The sequence below is a fragment of the Xenopus laevis genome, chromosome 8S (assembly GCF_017654675.1).
Source record: "Xenopus laevis strain J_2021 chromosome 8S, Xenopus_laevis_v10.1, whole genome shotgun sequence".
In the NCBI taxonomy this organism is placed as follows: domain Eukaryota; kingdom Metazoa; phylum Chordata; class Amphibia; order Anura; family Pipidae; genus Xenopus; species Xenopus laevis.
The window spans coordinates 59,991,199-60,006,163 of NC_054386.1; the positions used below are offsets into that span (position 1 = coordinate 59,991,199).

At 41.3% G+C, this 14,965-nt stretch overlaps 1 protein-coding gene across 2 annotated transcripts in view; it reads left to right on the forward strand.

Annotated features, from left to right (window-relative positions):
* Window positions 1–1,789: 1,789 nt before the first annotated feature.
* LOC108700113 (protocadherin-19) overlaps window positions 1,790–14,965 on the forward strand; it is a 125,051-nt gene continuing 111,875 nt past the window's right edge. The window contains exons 1-3 of one of the 2 annotated variants that reach the window (XM_018232995.2): window positions 1,790–2,057; window positions 2,427–4,999; window positions 8,642–8,969. In XM_018232995.2, the coding sequence (XP_018088484.1) occupies window positions 2,841–4,999; window positions 8,642–8,969 (2,487 nt within the window). In that variant the 5' untranslated portion in view covers window positions 1,790–2,057; window positions 2,427–2,840. Of the gene's footprint in view, window positions 5,000–8,641; window positions 8,970–14,965 lie in introns of both variants that reach the window. The other variant, XM_018232996.2, reaches the window with a different exon arrangement.

Below are 14,965 nucleotides of genomic sequence, written 5' to 3' on the forward strand. Positions count from 1 at the left end.
CTCTCTCTCTCTCTCTCTCTCATTTAATGGACGTCCCTGCTGGTTTAGCGAGAGGGTAATATTAAAACCGCATCCTTGTCTCCCACTGTCAGGGCCCAGAGGTGCAGGGCTCAGTAATTCCTGTCTAATTTCCATTGTGACCTCACTCCCACCCGCGGTGCTGCTTCCTTTCGGTGGATCCGCTCATTCATTTGATCCCGTTATCCAGAACATTAGCAAGTTCATGAACCTCCAGTCGGGGTTGTGTGTGTAGAAGCGGAGAAAGCTGATCTAGGTACCAGCCCCCTCCCATCCCCCTCTCTATTCAACGGCACCATCAGCGCTGTTCCACTGCCCTTCCCTGTCTCCCCTGTCACTAGCACATCTTTCTGTGGAACATTACTCGCGGCGCATCTTAACGTTAACCCATTACCATTGATTTCCTATAAAAGGGGCTTTGCTTTTAAATAATGGGACACGTTGTCCTTTCATCTCTGCACTTTAATAAACCTGCAGCCGCAACGGGATCGCATATACAATACAGACATCTTCTCTAATCACTAGCACTACATATGGATCTGTCTCTGTCGTGGCTAATATGTGGGTGAGCCCAGGGGGCACATGGGTGAGGAAAGCTTCTGACCGGTGCCACATCATCATTGGAAACAGTGTTCTGGGTTAAATAAGTTGGACTGATGTATGTATAGTTTTTTATACACATATATATACACTGGGCGCCGCAAATTGGCTGCAAGTTGGAATATGATTGTATAGGAAAAGTAGAACGATACCCAGTTGATGAATTATTATATCTATAGATAAATGTACAATATTTTATAGCATCTGTTCTTACGTGTGTATATGATTGTGCACCGTAGTAAGAGGTAATAGGGTTCTTTTGGATATTGGGGAACTACAAGCAGCTTTACTTGTTGTTTTTAGTGATTTTGATTGGCAGTAACTTTGCCCGGTAGGGTTAACCAGCAGATTAGGTGCATGGTTCCCAGGAACGGGGAGTAATGGGAGATATACTAGTGTAACCTAACCCTATTGTAGCAGGAGCCGCAGGTAGAGTCAGTGCGCCGGGCTGCGGGTCGGGCTGATTGCGCTTTCCCATGATGGATGGCTGCGCGCTCTATAAATAAAGAGTTTTAGCACTTGGTGGTGACCTGCATTAACAGGGACAACACTGCTGTCAGCGCATCAGCCACTGGCTAAGAGCTCCTATCCCAGCCGTTTACATCGAGCTGATGATCTGGCTCAATTCGGTCGCTCGATTCAGGGGCACCGACCTGCGACAACGACACAGCGGCGGCAGCCACCTACCTCCAACCTACCGCTGCCCGGCTCTCCCTTTCTCTTCAAGGGCATGGGGACAAAGGCAGCTTTTGCCATTAAATCTCCATTCAACTCTCAGCGCGGCGCTTAGTGTAATAAAGGGAGTCCTATAAGAAAATAGGGATAACCAGCCGGCGCTGTTCTCCTCCTGCTGTAGCGCCCTAAGTCCGATTGCCCAAGGCTACAGCCGCACAGGTGGATGAGGGAAGCTCAGGGGGCTACTCTGGCAGGGTGCAATGAGCTGAAGAGGCCGATCGGGCGCAATGCAGAGAATAATCCCGTGTAGAAGCAGCAGTAGCAGCACCACGGACACCTCCTCTCTGCAGCTCCATGGCTGCTGACTGGGGAACTTTCTCAACCCTTGTTGGAAATTTGAAGCTCCCCATCCCCAATCAGAGTCACCCCCTCCCCCTGGCGCGCTGTGATTGGTTAGAGCCTGGAGTAGCTTCCAATTTAGCACTCCCCCCCCCCTCCCGTGTCTCTCCCTCTCGCTGGATTCACTCAGTGCACAGCCAGTAGTTTGCAGCAACCAAGCGATAGGCAGCAGTCGTGGGACTCAGCAGCAGCGCTAATACCAGCAAGGAAAGGCACATCATCCAGCGAGGGAGAGGAATACTTGCAGGCTACACTGAACCTGCGCCTATCCGCCATCCGATTATTTCCCTTTTCGCAGTGGATTCTAAACTACTTCATTGATATTTCCTTTGAAACATGTCTTGTTGTACACTGGACCTGGGAAGGTGATTATTTTCTTTTTTCTTGTCTCTTGCTACTGAAATCAGGGGGTGCCTGGGAGGGAGCACTTTTTCTTGTTGGGCATGATTTGGAGCTACTGACTCTCTCTCTATACATATATGACTTGTGCCATTGCATCGCTAAAGGATCTATCAGCAGCTTCAGAAGCCACAGAAGCCCCACAGCATCCCGCCTGCTCTGCCCCTCAGTACCCAGCAAGGTGGACCATGGCATTTTCCTGGCAGATGCACAATTGCAGATGAAAGCAGCCGGTGGTGGGCACTGTGCATTGCACACATGAATGAATGCTGCTCACACTAATCCCTGACTACATTCATCATTTTAAAGGACACCTTTATTTTATATTTTGCCAGGATTTCAATGGATCCACCCATGAAAGGGCTAATTTCCTCCATACAGACTGTGTGACATGATTCCGGGCAGCCCAGGTATAAGTAGAAGAAGGGAATGACTACACGCCATGAGGACACGTTTAAAGTGCTCAACCGGTGCGTGCTGATCGCTGCAGTTGCTGCTGCTCGCTGAGACGTTGCGCCTGCAGAGCAGGTATCTGCCCTGGGTACTGACTGTGGCATCCCATTGCTTTTCACCCAAGGTAGAGCTTCAATAGCATCCCTGTGCATGGACTGGTCAACTTCAACTCTGCATGTTTCCCCAATCCCCATCCATTTCAGCTGACAAAGTGAGAGTTTGTATGACTGTGGATTCTTATTTGTACTGTTTGCCTCCGTCTGTAGTCCTGCAAGCGACCCCTTGTCCCTTCTACTATGTGGTTGTGGCTGAACAGGGAGATGGATTTGTTGCACATTCTGCTTTTATTGGTAGTGTCCTGGACTCGATCTCGAGCTCTGATCAACTTGAAATACACTGTGGAAGAGGAGCAGAGAGCAGGCACTGTAATTGCCAATGTAGCTAAGGATGCTAAAGATGCTGGCTTTGTGCTGGACCCCAGGCAGCCTGCCTTCAGAGTGGTCTCTAACTCAGCTCCCCATTTGGTGGACATCAATGCAGCAGGTTTGCTAGTGACCAAGCAGAAGATAGACAGGGACATGCTATGCAGGCAGAGCCCCAAGTGTGTCATCGGACTGGAGGTCATGTCCAACTCCATGGAGATTTGTGTTATTAAAGTTGAGATCAAGGATCTCAATGACAACGCCCCTAGTTTTCCTACTGACCAGATTGACTTGGAGATCTCGGAAACAGCAAGTCCTGGGACCAGAATTCCTCTAGAGAGTGCCTATGATCCTGATTCTGGTAATTATGGGGTGCAGACCTATGAGATTACCCCCAATGATTTATTTGTCTTAGAGATAAAGACAAGGGGTGATGGGTCAAGATTTGCTGAACTGGTAGTAGAGAAAGCCTTGGACAGGGAGACCCAGTCTCACTACAACTACATTATCACAGCCCTGGATGGAGGGGATCCCTCCAATTTTGGAACTGTGGAACTAAATATCAAAGTGATAGATTCTAATGACAACAACCCGTTGTTCGAGGAGGCTGCTTACACAGTAAATGTTCCTGAAAACTCTGCTCTTAACACCGTGGTTATTGATCTCAATGCCACAGACCCCGATGAAGGCACCAATGGGGAGATAGTCTACTCTTTTAATAGCTATGTGTCAGACAAAACCAGGGAGCTTTTCAAAATAGACCCCAAGACTGGTGTGATAACTGTCAGTGGAGCTATAGATTATGAGGAAGGCCATGTGTATGAAATCGATGTCCAAGCCAAGGATCTGGGACCCAATTCCATCCCTGCCCACTGTAAAGTAACTGTGAATGTCCTGGACGTGAATGACAATGTACCAGTCATTAATTTGCTTTCAGTCAACAGTGAGATAGTAGAAGTGAGTGAGAATGCCCCCCCTGGGTATGTTATAGCTCTGGTTAGGGTCTCAGACAAGGATTCTGGGATAAATGGAAGGGTTCTGTGTAAGCTGCTGGGCAGTGTGCCTTTCCGGTTGCAGGAATATGAGAGCTTTTCTACCATATTAGTAGATGGCAGGCTAGACAGAGAACAGAGGGATCAGTACAATCTAACCATCCAGGCCAAAGACAGTGGCAACCCATCCTTGCAGTCTACAAAGTCATTCACGGTGAGAATTACAGATGAGAATGACAACCACCCTCACTTCTCTAAAACATTCTATCAGGTGATTGTCTCTGAAAACAACACCCCTGGGGCTTACCTGTTGTCTGTTTCAGCCAGAGACCCTGACCTGGGCTTAAATGGCAGTGTGTCCTACCAACTTGTTCCATCCCAAGTGAGAGATATGCCAGTGTTTACCTATGTGTCCATCAACCCAACCTCGGGAGACATTTATGCCCTGAGATCTTTCAATCATGAGCAAACAAAAGCCTTTGAATTTAAAATTCTAGCAAAGGATGGAGGTAATCCATCACTCCAGAGCAACGTGACTGTCAGGGTCATAGTGGTGGATGTAAATGATAACACTCCAGTGATCACTGCTCCACCTCTTGTCAATGGGACCTCTGAGGTGTATATTCCCAGGAATGCAGGTGTGGGTAACTTTGTGACTATGGTAAAAGCCGATGATTATGATGAAGGAGAGAATGGAAGGCTTTCCTATGAGATTTCCGAAGGGGACAGAGGCTTTTTTGAGATTGATCAGGTCAATGGGGAGATTAGGACCACCAGAACTTTTGGGGAAAATTCCAAGACAACTTATGAATTGATTGTGGTGGCGCACGATCATGGAAAACCATCCCTTTCAGCATCTGCCTTGATTCTTATCTATCTGTCCCCAGCCTTGGATGCCCAGGAGTCCACAGGATCTGTTAATTTATCTTTGATTTTTATTATTGCCTTGGGATCCATTGCTGCAATTCTTTTTGTCACCATGATTTTTGTGGCAGTGAAATGCAAGAGAGACAACAAGGAAATAAGGACATACAATTGCAGGTAAATACTTTCTTTTATGGTGTTATTGTAGACTTGTATTTGATGCCCCCCTTAAATACCCCTATGTTGTAGTGTTCCTAACGATAGAAGAATGGCATTCTGGATACAGCAATAAGTATATTATTAAAATAGTATGCAACGTGCTAAGTTCCAGTGAGATTGTGTATACAGAAATCAGTTTGGCATTGATGGTGTTAATCATAGATGCCAAAACTCCCATAAAGTGTTGATAACAAGTGTATTTCTCTTTAGAGTGTGCTACTCCATTGCTGTTAAAAATAGGTCTTTGTGTTCTTTCACATACTAACAAATTACATGCAGGGGCCCTGTCAGGGGAAGGGGACAGAATCCTGCAGGTGTCCTCAGTGCAAAAAGACCATTTCATGTCAGTGAGCAGATAGTCAATGAAGTAGAGCTGTGAAAAGAACGAGTAATGTGGCGCAATCCCAAAATTAACCAGCTGGTGTCACTGCACACACTAGTAATGTTCATTTCAGAATGAACTTATTCTTGAATCAGAGGTGGATTTTAAAAGAACACAGAATTAAATGAAAACATCATGATTTCTGTATTTCCATACATGTATTTGAATCTGTGGAATATATATATATTTCAATTAAAACCATTAGCCTTACAAAATAAAAAAAAGCTTTCCCCCAATCCTTTGACTAAATAGTAGGAGGCATAGCCACAGTTGAAAGAAATGCAGCCATTTATTGAATCACTTTTTTAAAATGATTTTATGGGAGATTTTCAAGTACTTATTTATATCACTGGCAAGCTGCAAGTGCAGCAGTTTAAGGAATGAAAGTGTATCTGTCACCAGGCTGTGCCGTGTAGCTGCTAATTGCTCAGGCAAGCAGGCAATGTTGTGCATAGGAAACAGGGATACAAGTGCTGTTTCCTCCTCGATATTATCAGCACCAACAAAAAAGTTTAGTCGACCAATGCTAACTGCACATGAATATCAATCAGATCCCCTACAGGGGCAGCTGCAGTGCCTCATAAATGGATTAATCCTGTTACTGGTTAGGGAAACCATGCCCTCTCTCATTTTCATCTTTCATTCATACCACAGGAGGAAGGGGGGGGGGAATAAAACATAAGATTTTGCTGAGATTTAGATAGACAGTGATTTTATTTAAGGTAATCGAAAATATAAAAATGTAGGTCTTGGAGGAATTGAAATGCCTCCCTTTGGGTTCACTTGCTGAGTACTGAATTTACATCACAAAAAAGCAAGTCCTACTGGAATGGGGAAGGCTATTTTGTCATTTCAGCTTTAAATGTAATAGCTATTTTCTAATATTTAATTCTATCTATCTATCTATCTATCTATCTATCTATCTATCTATCTATCTATCTATCTATCTATCTATCAATCTCTCTCTCTCTCTCTCTCTCTCTCTCTCTCTCTCTCTCTCTCTCTCTCTCTCTCTCTCTCTCTCTCTCTCTCTCTCTCTATCTGTGGTCTGTCTATCTATCATCTATCGAACTATCTATCCTGATAAAACTGACATCCTTGTAGGAAGTGTATAGGGAAGTGGTAATTTGCCATATCCAGATTTCCCAGTAAATTAACAGGCCCAGTGATTAACCATTAAGTGAGAGGCAATCTCATGCTCATGGGGGTTGAAATAAGATATTCATTCAACCTGCAGATGCAATAAGTCAAAGAATGAACTGTTTTTCAACCAGCCGTGCACACATCTGCCTCTGTCCAAATACACTCGGCTCACCGCAGAGCTGAAATGATGTCACTGTAGCAGAAGCACATTCTGTCACCATCACAGATATTCAGTATGCAGAAAGCAGAAAATTGCAATTTTTTTTCTGATATAGAAGTGTGGGATGGGGGGGTTGTATGTATTCTCTGCATTTACTGCTTAGACAAGAATCTCAGGCAAATCATGCACGGAGTTCACTCTCTGAAATAACATCACAACCTTTTCTGTGAAAAGTGTACTATTGGGCGAGATTTTTCGAAAAAAAATAAATAAAAAAAATATAGCATGTGATTGATTGCCATTGCAATTCATTTTCATCCTCCAGTATATATATATATATATATATATATATATATATATATATATATATATATATATATATATATATATATATATATATATATATATATATATATATATTCATTACCTGGGAGCTTAGTGTCTTTTTTTATGTCTCCTGTACCAAAACCTGCTATTTAATTCTGTGATTTTATTCCTGTCATGGTGAAAATATCATTATTTTTTTATTTAAGTTTCATTTGACACTTGCAATTGCAGATCACGGTCCTCATTTATTCGGATCACTGTGGGTCAGCAGCACTGCAGGCAGATTGTCATCGGAAAGTCATGCCAGCATTAACCCCATAAGATAGAGACCATTCCAGCAAAAGTACACTGCTACTTTTGCCCTTTCACGTCAGTAATATGTTGCTGTACTATTCCACCACTAGAAAGGCCCCCTTGTCAGTGGAAAAGCCCCTGGTCATGCAATGTTTAATTAAAAGCAAATCTAGCAAATCTGAATCTGGAGAAAAAAAAAATCAGTATTTATATTTATGAGTTTAATTTTCCTTTTTAAGAGTCTTGGTATATGACCCTATGAAAAGCTAGAAGTTTAGGGAGAAAAGGAATGTCATTCCCCAAGGCTGATATGAATACAAGATGCAGTACATTGTTTAAAAGGAACCAAAGACACAGGCTCAAGTTTTAAGATTTCACAGAGTCACCCTGCTTGTGTTTGTGTAGTGCTGCATCAGGAGAATGAGGGTATGTAAAGGTGTTGCCCTCTCATTAGGTCTTCTCTCAAATGGCTTCATAGGTCCATGGTCTGTTTTTTAAATGTCTGTTTTTTTGTCTTGGAGGAAAAGGCACTTCCTTATTTCCTCCAACATTTTTTCTTTTCAGCTGATTGACATTATTAACACATACATACGCTAATACTGTATATATTTATATGCAACAGGAAAAAAGCTTGTTCTGAGGCTAGTAAAATATAAAGATTCCATTAGAGCACTTGAGAGAATTAGAGAGGTCTATCTGACTAGCTTGGTTAATTGTATATGTATCCTTTTTCCCTTTATTACATTCAATTAAGCTGTAACATGATTAGAATGCTCATAAAATGAATGGAAATTCAATATTATGCTGGAATGTTCTTTTAATGTAGTCAGACAGATTGGCGCTCGGTTATAGTCACAGCAGTCTTTAGGAGAAAGTCTCTAGTCTCCACAAATCAACCTGCTGGTTGGTATTTGATTCTATAATGAATGTAATTATAGCTGTTTTTGGATATATTCTGAATTCTGCCGGTTAAAAGTTAAGTTCCTCCAAAACACTCCATTGTGCGTCTCACCACACCCTTACTAAGGTCTTTCAGTGCCCATATGTGGAATTGGGAGACCACTGTAAGGTTTGCTGAAACACCATGAAAAATCTAGTACAAACCAACTCACATCGGTATAGGACAATAGGGACTGTTTATATTGATATTATTGCTTGATTATAATGCCATGCATATAAGGCTTTCTGTGGCAGGTAATCATGGTGGGATATCTGGATTTTTTAATGAACTGTGTCACTTTAAATGCATGATAAAATCTGCATGCTCTTGTATTCTATTAATGTTGTTTTGCAGAATAGCAGAATATTCATACGGCCACCAAAAGAAGTCCAACAAAAAGAAAAAAATCAGCAAGAATGACATCCGCCTGGTGCCCCGAGATGTAGAAGAAACAGATAAAATGAACGTGGTGAGCTGTTCCTCCCTTACTTCATCCCTAAACTACTTTGACTACCACCAGCAGACCCTCCCGCTTGGGTGTAGGCGTTCAGACAGCACCTTTCTTAATGTGGAAAATCAAAACACAAGGAATGCAGGGTCCAACCACGTTTACCACCACACCTTCACGAACCAGAGCCCTCCACAGCCTGACCTCATCATCAATGGAATGCCCCTTCCTGAGGTGAGTACAAGTAGTAATCACCCCACTCACCCTCCTCCCCACTTCAGGCCTTGCTCTGCCGACAGATATTTAGGAAGACAGCAGGTGATCAGGTATCACTTGGAGTTGTTCAGTGTGCTAAGCTGATGCTTACATATTCATATCATCCTACAAAAGAGGTCCATGCTTCTTTAGGCTAGACCATTCTTCCTTAAATAGAAGATCAAGCTCAAAATATCATATTATTGTCCTGAACTGTATAAAATGATATCCATGGTTATACAGTGTCAACTGCAACCTGATTGGGAACCTGCAGTTTTCCTTCTTTTGTTGTTCTAGTAACTCTTCAAATGGTTAAAAAGCCTTTATTTATGCTTTTGTGGGCATCACCGCAAAGTTTCAGGTCATGCGGCCTTTTATCAAGCTTGATAAAAGGCTGCATAGCCTGAAAGTTGCGGTAATGCCCACAAAAGCATAAATAAAGACTTTTTAACCGTTTGAAGAGTTGGTGGTGCTGTTCAATCTTCTACTACACAGTTTGCCAATGGGAAGTGTCCATTGTAGAACAGGCACCATCTCCAAAGAAAACTTTGGATGTGCTGACTACTCTTTTCCTACTTCTTTTGTTGTTTGTCACCCTCAAGCTTTCTTTACAGTTGCAGAAGATGTTAGGGTTTGTAGCTCAGCAGCCGCTGCTGAGCAACAGGTTGGAGGTACTGCTCCTGAGTCCTTTAATGCTGCATAATGTAATGGACATTTGGTCTGACCCTGATCTTGCTGCACTTGATGAGTGCATAACAAATGGCATTTGAAATCTTTAAGATGCAAGGCGGCTGCTGTTTCTCTTAACCTTTTGGAGTGCCATGGGGAATGAAAAATATTACTCTGCACGTTGATAGATTTAAACTGTGGAAGGCATTTTGCTGAGATGTTGTACAGAGAGGTGCCCTTAGTATTGCAAAATGAGCTCTTTTATTGCTTTCTGCCCAGTCTGGAAAAGCCGGTTCTCCTTAAACTTGGGACTTGTGTACTAAATGCCAGGTATAGGAAAGTCTTAAGAGCCCACATCTAAGTGTGGTGTATGTTGGTTGGACATTTATGCAGCTAAATTATCAGTTATCGTTTCACAGATGTGAATTAAGTATTATTTTGCTATTTATGAGATGCCTTTAATGTACTAGGTGTGACACAAGGTAGGGTTATATTTAGGGCAGTTTATAATTAAAGTGGAGCGTGTTTATTAAGGTTAGGTCATAAACATAAGAATAAGAAGAAAAGTTAGCATTTTGTTAACTTGATTTGTGTTTATTCAAATACATTGGCAACTTAAACCCTTTAGATGTTGGTAAACTACAATTCACACTACCCACTGCTTGCATTTTGCAATCTATCTGATTGTAGCTGTTGCATTAATCAATAGCTGGACATCTGATTAATAGGTGGCTGTCCAGGGACCCATAGACAGTGGGTTGGTAGGAAGATTGTTGGATAGTATGTGCAGCAGGACAAAATGAAAGCAGCTGGGCAAAATGAAAGTAGCAGGACAAGATGGTGACTGTTATGCTTCATATTAGCAAAAAAGGGAAAGTTATGCACTAGTTTTTAAACAATTAAGCGGGGGTTCAACAAAATTCATACAGAAAAACACAAGCGGCCCTCTGCGCTCCACCCATTACAAATGTATTAAGAACATTGATACATTTTTTGCATTAAGCTACTAAAAAAGGGGAGCATACCTCCCAACTGTCCCTTTTTCGAAGGGACAGTCCCTCTTTTGACAGCTCAACCCGCAGTCCCTCATTTGTACTGGAAAGTCCCTCTTTTCTCTGCACTGAACAGCCAGAAAAAGAAACAAAGTTTCTCACTCAATTGGCTTTTAGCAGAGAGCCCAGAACACCTAACAGGTGCAAATAAGATACTTTGTAACAATTTTGAGACACAAAAACACAGTTTAGATATGGAGAAATATTTTCGAAGTTTCATAACCTGCCAAATTTTGTAAAACAAACATGGTAATTAGGGGGTGTGGCCACAGAAAGGGGTGTGGTCAAAAAATTGCTGCACTATATGCGGAAACATTTTTTTTGTCCCTCTTTTTACTTCCAAAATGTTGGGAGGTATGGGGGAGGGCATTTTTTAAATTACATAAAGTGTCTCACTGATTGGTAATGAATTGAATGCAGAGGACCTCTTGTCTTTTTCTATTTACACAACTCTCACACACTTAGTGTTTTTTTGGAAAATGCTGTATCACAGGCATCCAGTTTAACAGTAGCCCACACAGGTGGGAGACCCTCATCCTGCCTGTACTGGATTGTATCAGTTTCTGCTTATTTCTCCTTCCTGCTGCTGCCTTTGTGTATTCACTAAAGAATGATTGCAGCAAATGCTTGAATGTAAGAAAGTGACCTGCACATACTTGTATGTTTCTGTTATACCATCATTATAATGCCCCTGCAGCGTGCCTATGAGAATGGGATTTAGAGCGTTCTCACTGAGCCACCACAGTGCAGAGTATTAAGCAAGATAATAGATGAGCACGGCTTGGGAATACAAGCGAGGACAGGCTGCTGTTGAACAGACATTTGCAATAACAATACACTATGCTTTAAATGGCTTCCTCTCATACATATTTCCATGAATAGCTTAAATCATTTACATCATGTGTCTTTGGTCCAATAGACTAAAACTGACTGATTTCCGTGGTTGTTTTTAGTTGCTGTCCAGAAAAAGAAACAGTTTCAGAAGTTGTGTGTTGGATGGGTACACATCTGTTATGTATGGAGTTTTAGGTGATTGCCATTTCTGAATCCCGTTCTCACATCTAAAGTAAAAGTGGCCAGATATGTGTCCTGTTCCAGAATAGAATATTGGCAAAAGTTGAAATTATCACATTGGGTAACTATTGTAAAATATTTGAAGTTTTCATATCAGGGACGTACAACCAGTGGACTTTCTGCCACCCCTACACAAGCTCTTTGCATGACTTTGGCATGGGCTATTTCAGTATTTTGTTAATGGTGGGGTTTAACATTCACGATAAACGGGAAGTGGTAGATGAGGCTGTTGCATTAGGCATCCAGGTGGGGTGTGGGAAAAATAGGGGGACTCCCCAAAATTTCAGTCAAATCTGGTAGGTCACTCGTTATCTTTTTCTTCTTTCAGGTTACCCCAACCTCCACACTTTTTTTTCCAGCTGTGTATTTCTTGCTATGCTCACAAAGGGCAATGTTTCTTGTGTGCATATGAACATCCAGCCCTCTGTAGCTTTATGCACTGACATCCTCTGTTTGAATCTTGCTCAAAAATGACATAGTGAAACAAATTCATTGAAGGGTATTTTGGCAGCATATGCAATTTTGTAAATAAACATCACACAATTAAGCACGCAGATAGCCTAATTAAAATCCAGCTGCTAATTATACTTTACAGTATATAAATCAAAAATTGTCAATACTTTGATAGGGCTACACTGGAAAAATGTTTGATGGTGCATGCAAAAGATATAAATGAAGTATTACTAGGCCATTTTTCTTACCCTGTGTCACTGAGATACTCTCATCTAGGGTTATTTTACAATATTAAAGATATTGTGCTGAATAAGCCAGTGCTAGATTCCTAGGAGAAAACTCATATCTGAAGCTAATTCCAAGACTCTGAAACTGAACGCATCACGTAGGCGGTGAAGCCAATCTCACATTTAACAGATAGGTGACACAACTCAGGGCAGAGGGGAAGCCACTAAAAAGGCTAATGCAAGAATAGCAGACATAAAACATAAGGTTTTTCTCGAATAATCAATGCTTGGTGCTTATTAACAGCATTTCCCAGCCATTTCTCTGCTTACACATAACAGTGTGGCAAATTAATTCTTAATAGCAGCTGATGCACATTCATAGGCAACAATGGACAGTGAGCACTAGGTCTGACAAAACAAATGCATAAAACTAAGTGTTCCCCCCCTCCGACAGTTCTGTACTTAAAAAAAATGGAAAGCAAACTCATGTGTAAGGTATTAATTCATTTCAACCAAATTATTTTAAGAAAAGTTTAAAGTAAAATTCTCAGTGATTACATTAACACAGTCAAAGAGTAAACCCTGGACCATTGTTAGGGTAGGACTGTACGTTTTTGTTTCCTCCAGGGTCCAGAATCAGATGGACCCCTTTGAGTATAAAGGGCAAAATACATTGTTCAACAAATGTTTTCAGTTTAAACATTAGTGATGTCAAACACTTTTTAGAAATGGAAACTAAACTTAAATGAATTGATGTCAGAGTGCTTCCCTGAGCAGTTTTGCAATTTTTTTTGGTAGTAAAATACATCTGTTTTAGACTGCTAATATATTCGTTTAGCAGTTGTAGACTTCTAATGCCAGGCTTTCAGCTCGACAGCTCTCTGATTGTCAGAGATTCAGCAACCCTTAGGTTATTAAGAAGTGCATAGATAAGTTTGCTGACACTATAACCTTAAAAGAGAGCAGTTGAGCTAAAAATATAAACTGTCTAAAGCTGCTAATTTCTTAAAAACCATTAACAGAAAATTAATTTTAATTGCAAAAGTGATTGGGGGAATCACTCTGGGTTTTTGGGTAAGATCTCCTTTAATGGAATGCTTCATTTAATCATGTTGGAAAAAAGGTGCCCAGCAAACTCCCAGCATCATCTACTAGCTGCAGCAGGATTTAGATAAAAGTATGAATTCCAGAAATGTACACTATATAACTTAGTATTAGATAAACTCTAGGGATGCAAACTAATATGGGAAGAGAGTTAAGACATGCTACTTATAAGTAATGGATTTTATTTCACCATTGTTTCCACTGCTACTTATGTTAGATAGTATATCTTTTTAATATCTTCAAGGAATACCATGTTTCATAGATTGAGGTTTTTCTTCCCAAATTAAGCACATTGGGACTAATTCTGGCATTTAGTTCTCATTATTAGCTTGTTAAAATAATCTGCAGCAATGATCAGAGGAATAAACTGTAGTTGTAAGTGGGATTTTAACCTGACAGGCAAGTAATAAAAGCAAAAAAAAGCTTGCTTGGTGTTCTAAATAAAATGTATGTGTGTAGTCGAGGCGAGTGAAATACATATACACTAATCAGATTAAATTTTTTAAAGGAGACATAAACCCAAAAATATAATTTCACCTACTTTTCAATATAACTTAACTTTAATAGTTTTAACATTATTTTTACATGTAATTGCTATTGAAAGCAGCCTTTGCTTATTTCTTTCTGTTCTCTGTTTCTGACCCTTGAAACAATGTAGCAGAAGCCAGCTATGACCAGCCATGCCTTATGGTGGCCATACAAAGGCAGATTAAAGCTGCCGATATCGATCCATTAGACTAATTCGGCAGTTTATCTGCCCGTGTATGGGGTTTTCCGACGTATCTTGTCCAAGTTGATCCAGGGACTAGTCCGATTGCCATTTTGGAGTCAGGAAGGAATTTTTCCCCCTCTTAGGCAAATTGGAGAGGCTTCAGATGGGTTTTTGCCTTCCTCTGGATCAACTGGCAGATAGGTAGTTAATAAAAAAAAAACCTGACTTACTATGTTACTATGTGTCTTAAATATTGTGATCGAGAAGGTTTAATTTTTCAGGCGATCGACCTGTCGGAGCCCATTGCTCCTCGCTGTAATTCACTCGTTCTGCCCTAGGGCCGAACGTTTGGTGGGCAGATCGGGTAAAGATCCGCTCGTTTGCTGATGTTGCCAAACGAGCGGATCTTATAGTGTGTGGCCAGCTTTACTTGTTTTTTCCACAGTCTGTTAATTGACTGGCTTCTGCTGTACTGATCCAATACTCTGAGCCAGCAGTGTGTTTAGTAGCAAGGTGCAGACAGAAGCAGCTTCTGTGCATATATATATACATGTGCAAATAACTTTGACATCCCCAGACTGGCAATCTGTGGGTTCTGGCATATGCCAAAGGGGCTGCCATAAAATGCCATAGAAAGGCATTATTTATTGGGCTGGTGAGGAGCTGATTGGGCCACTCTGTACT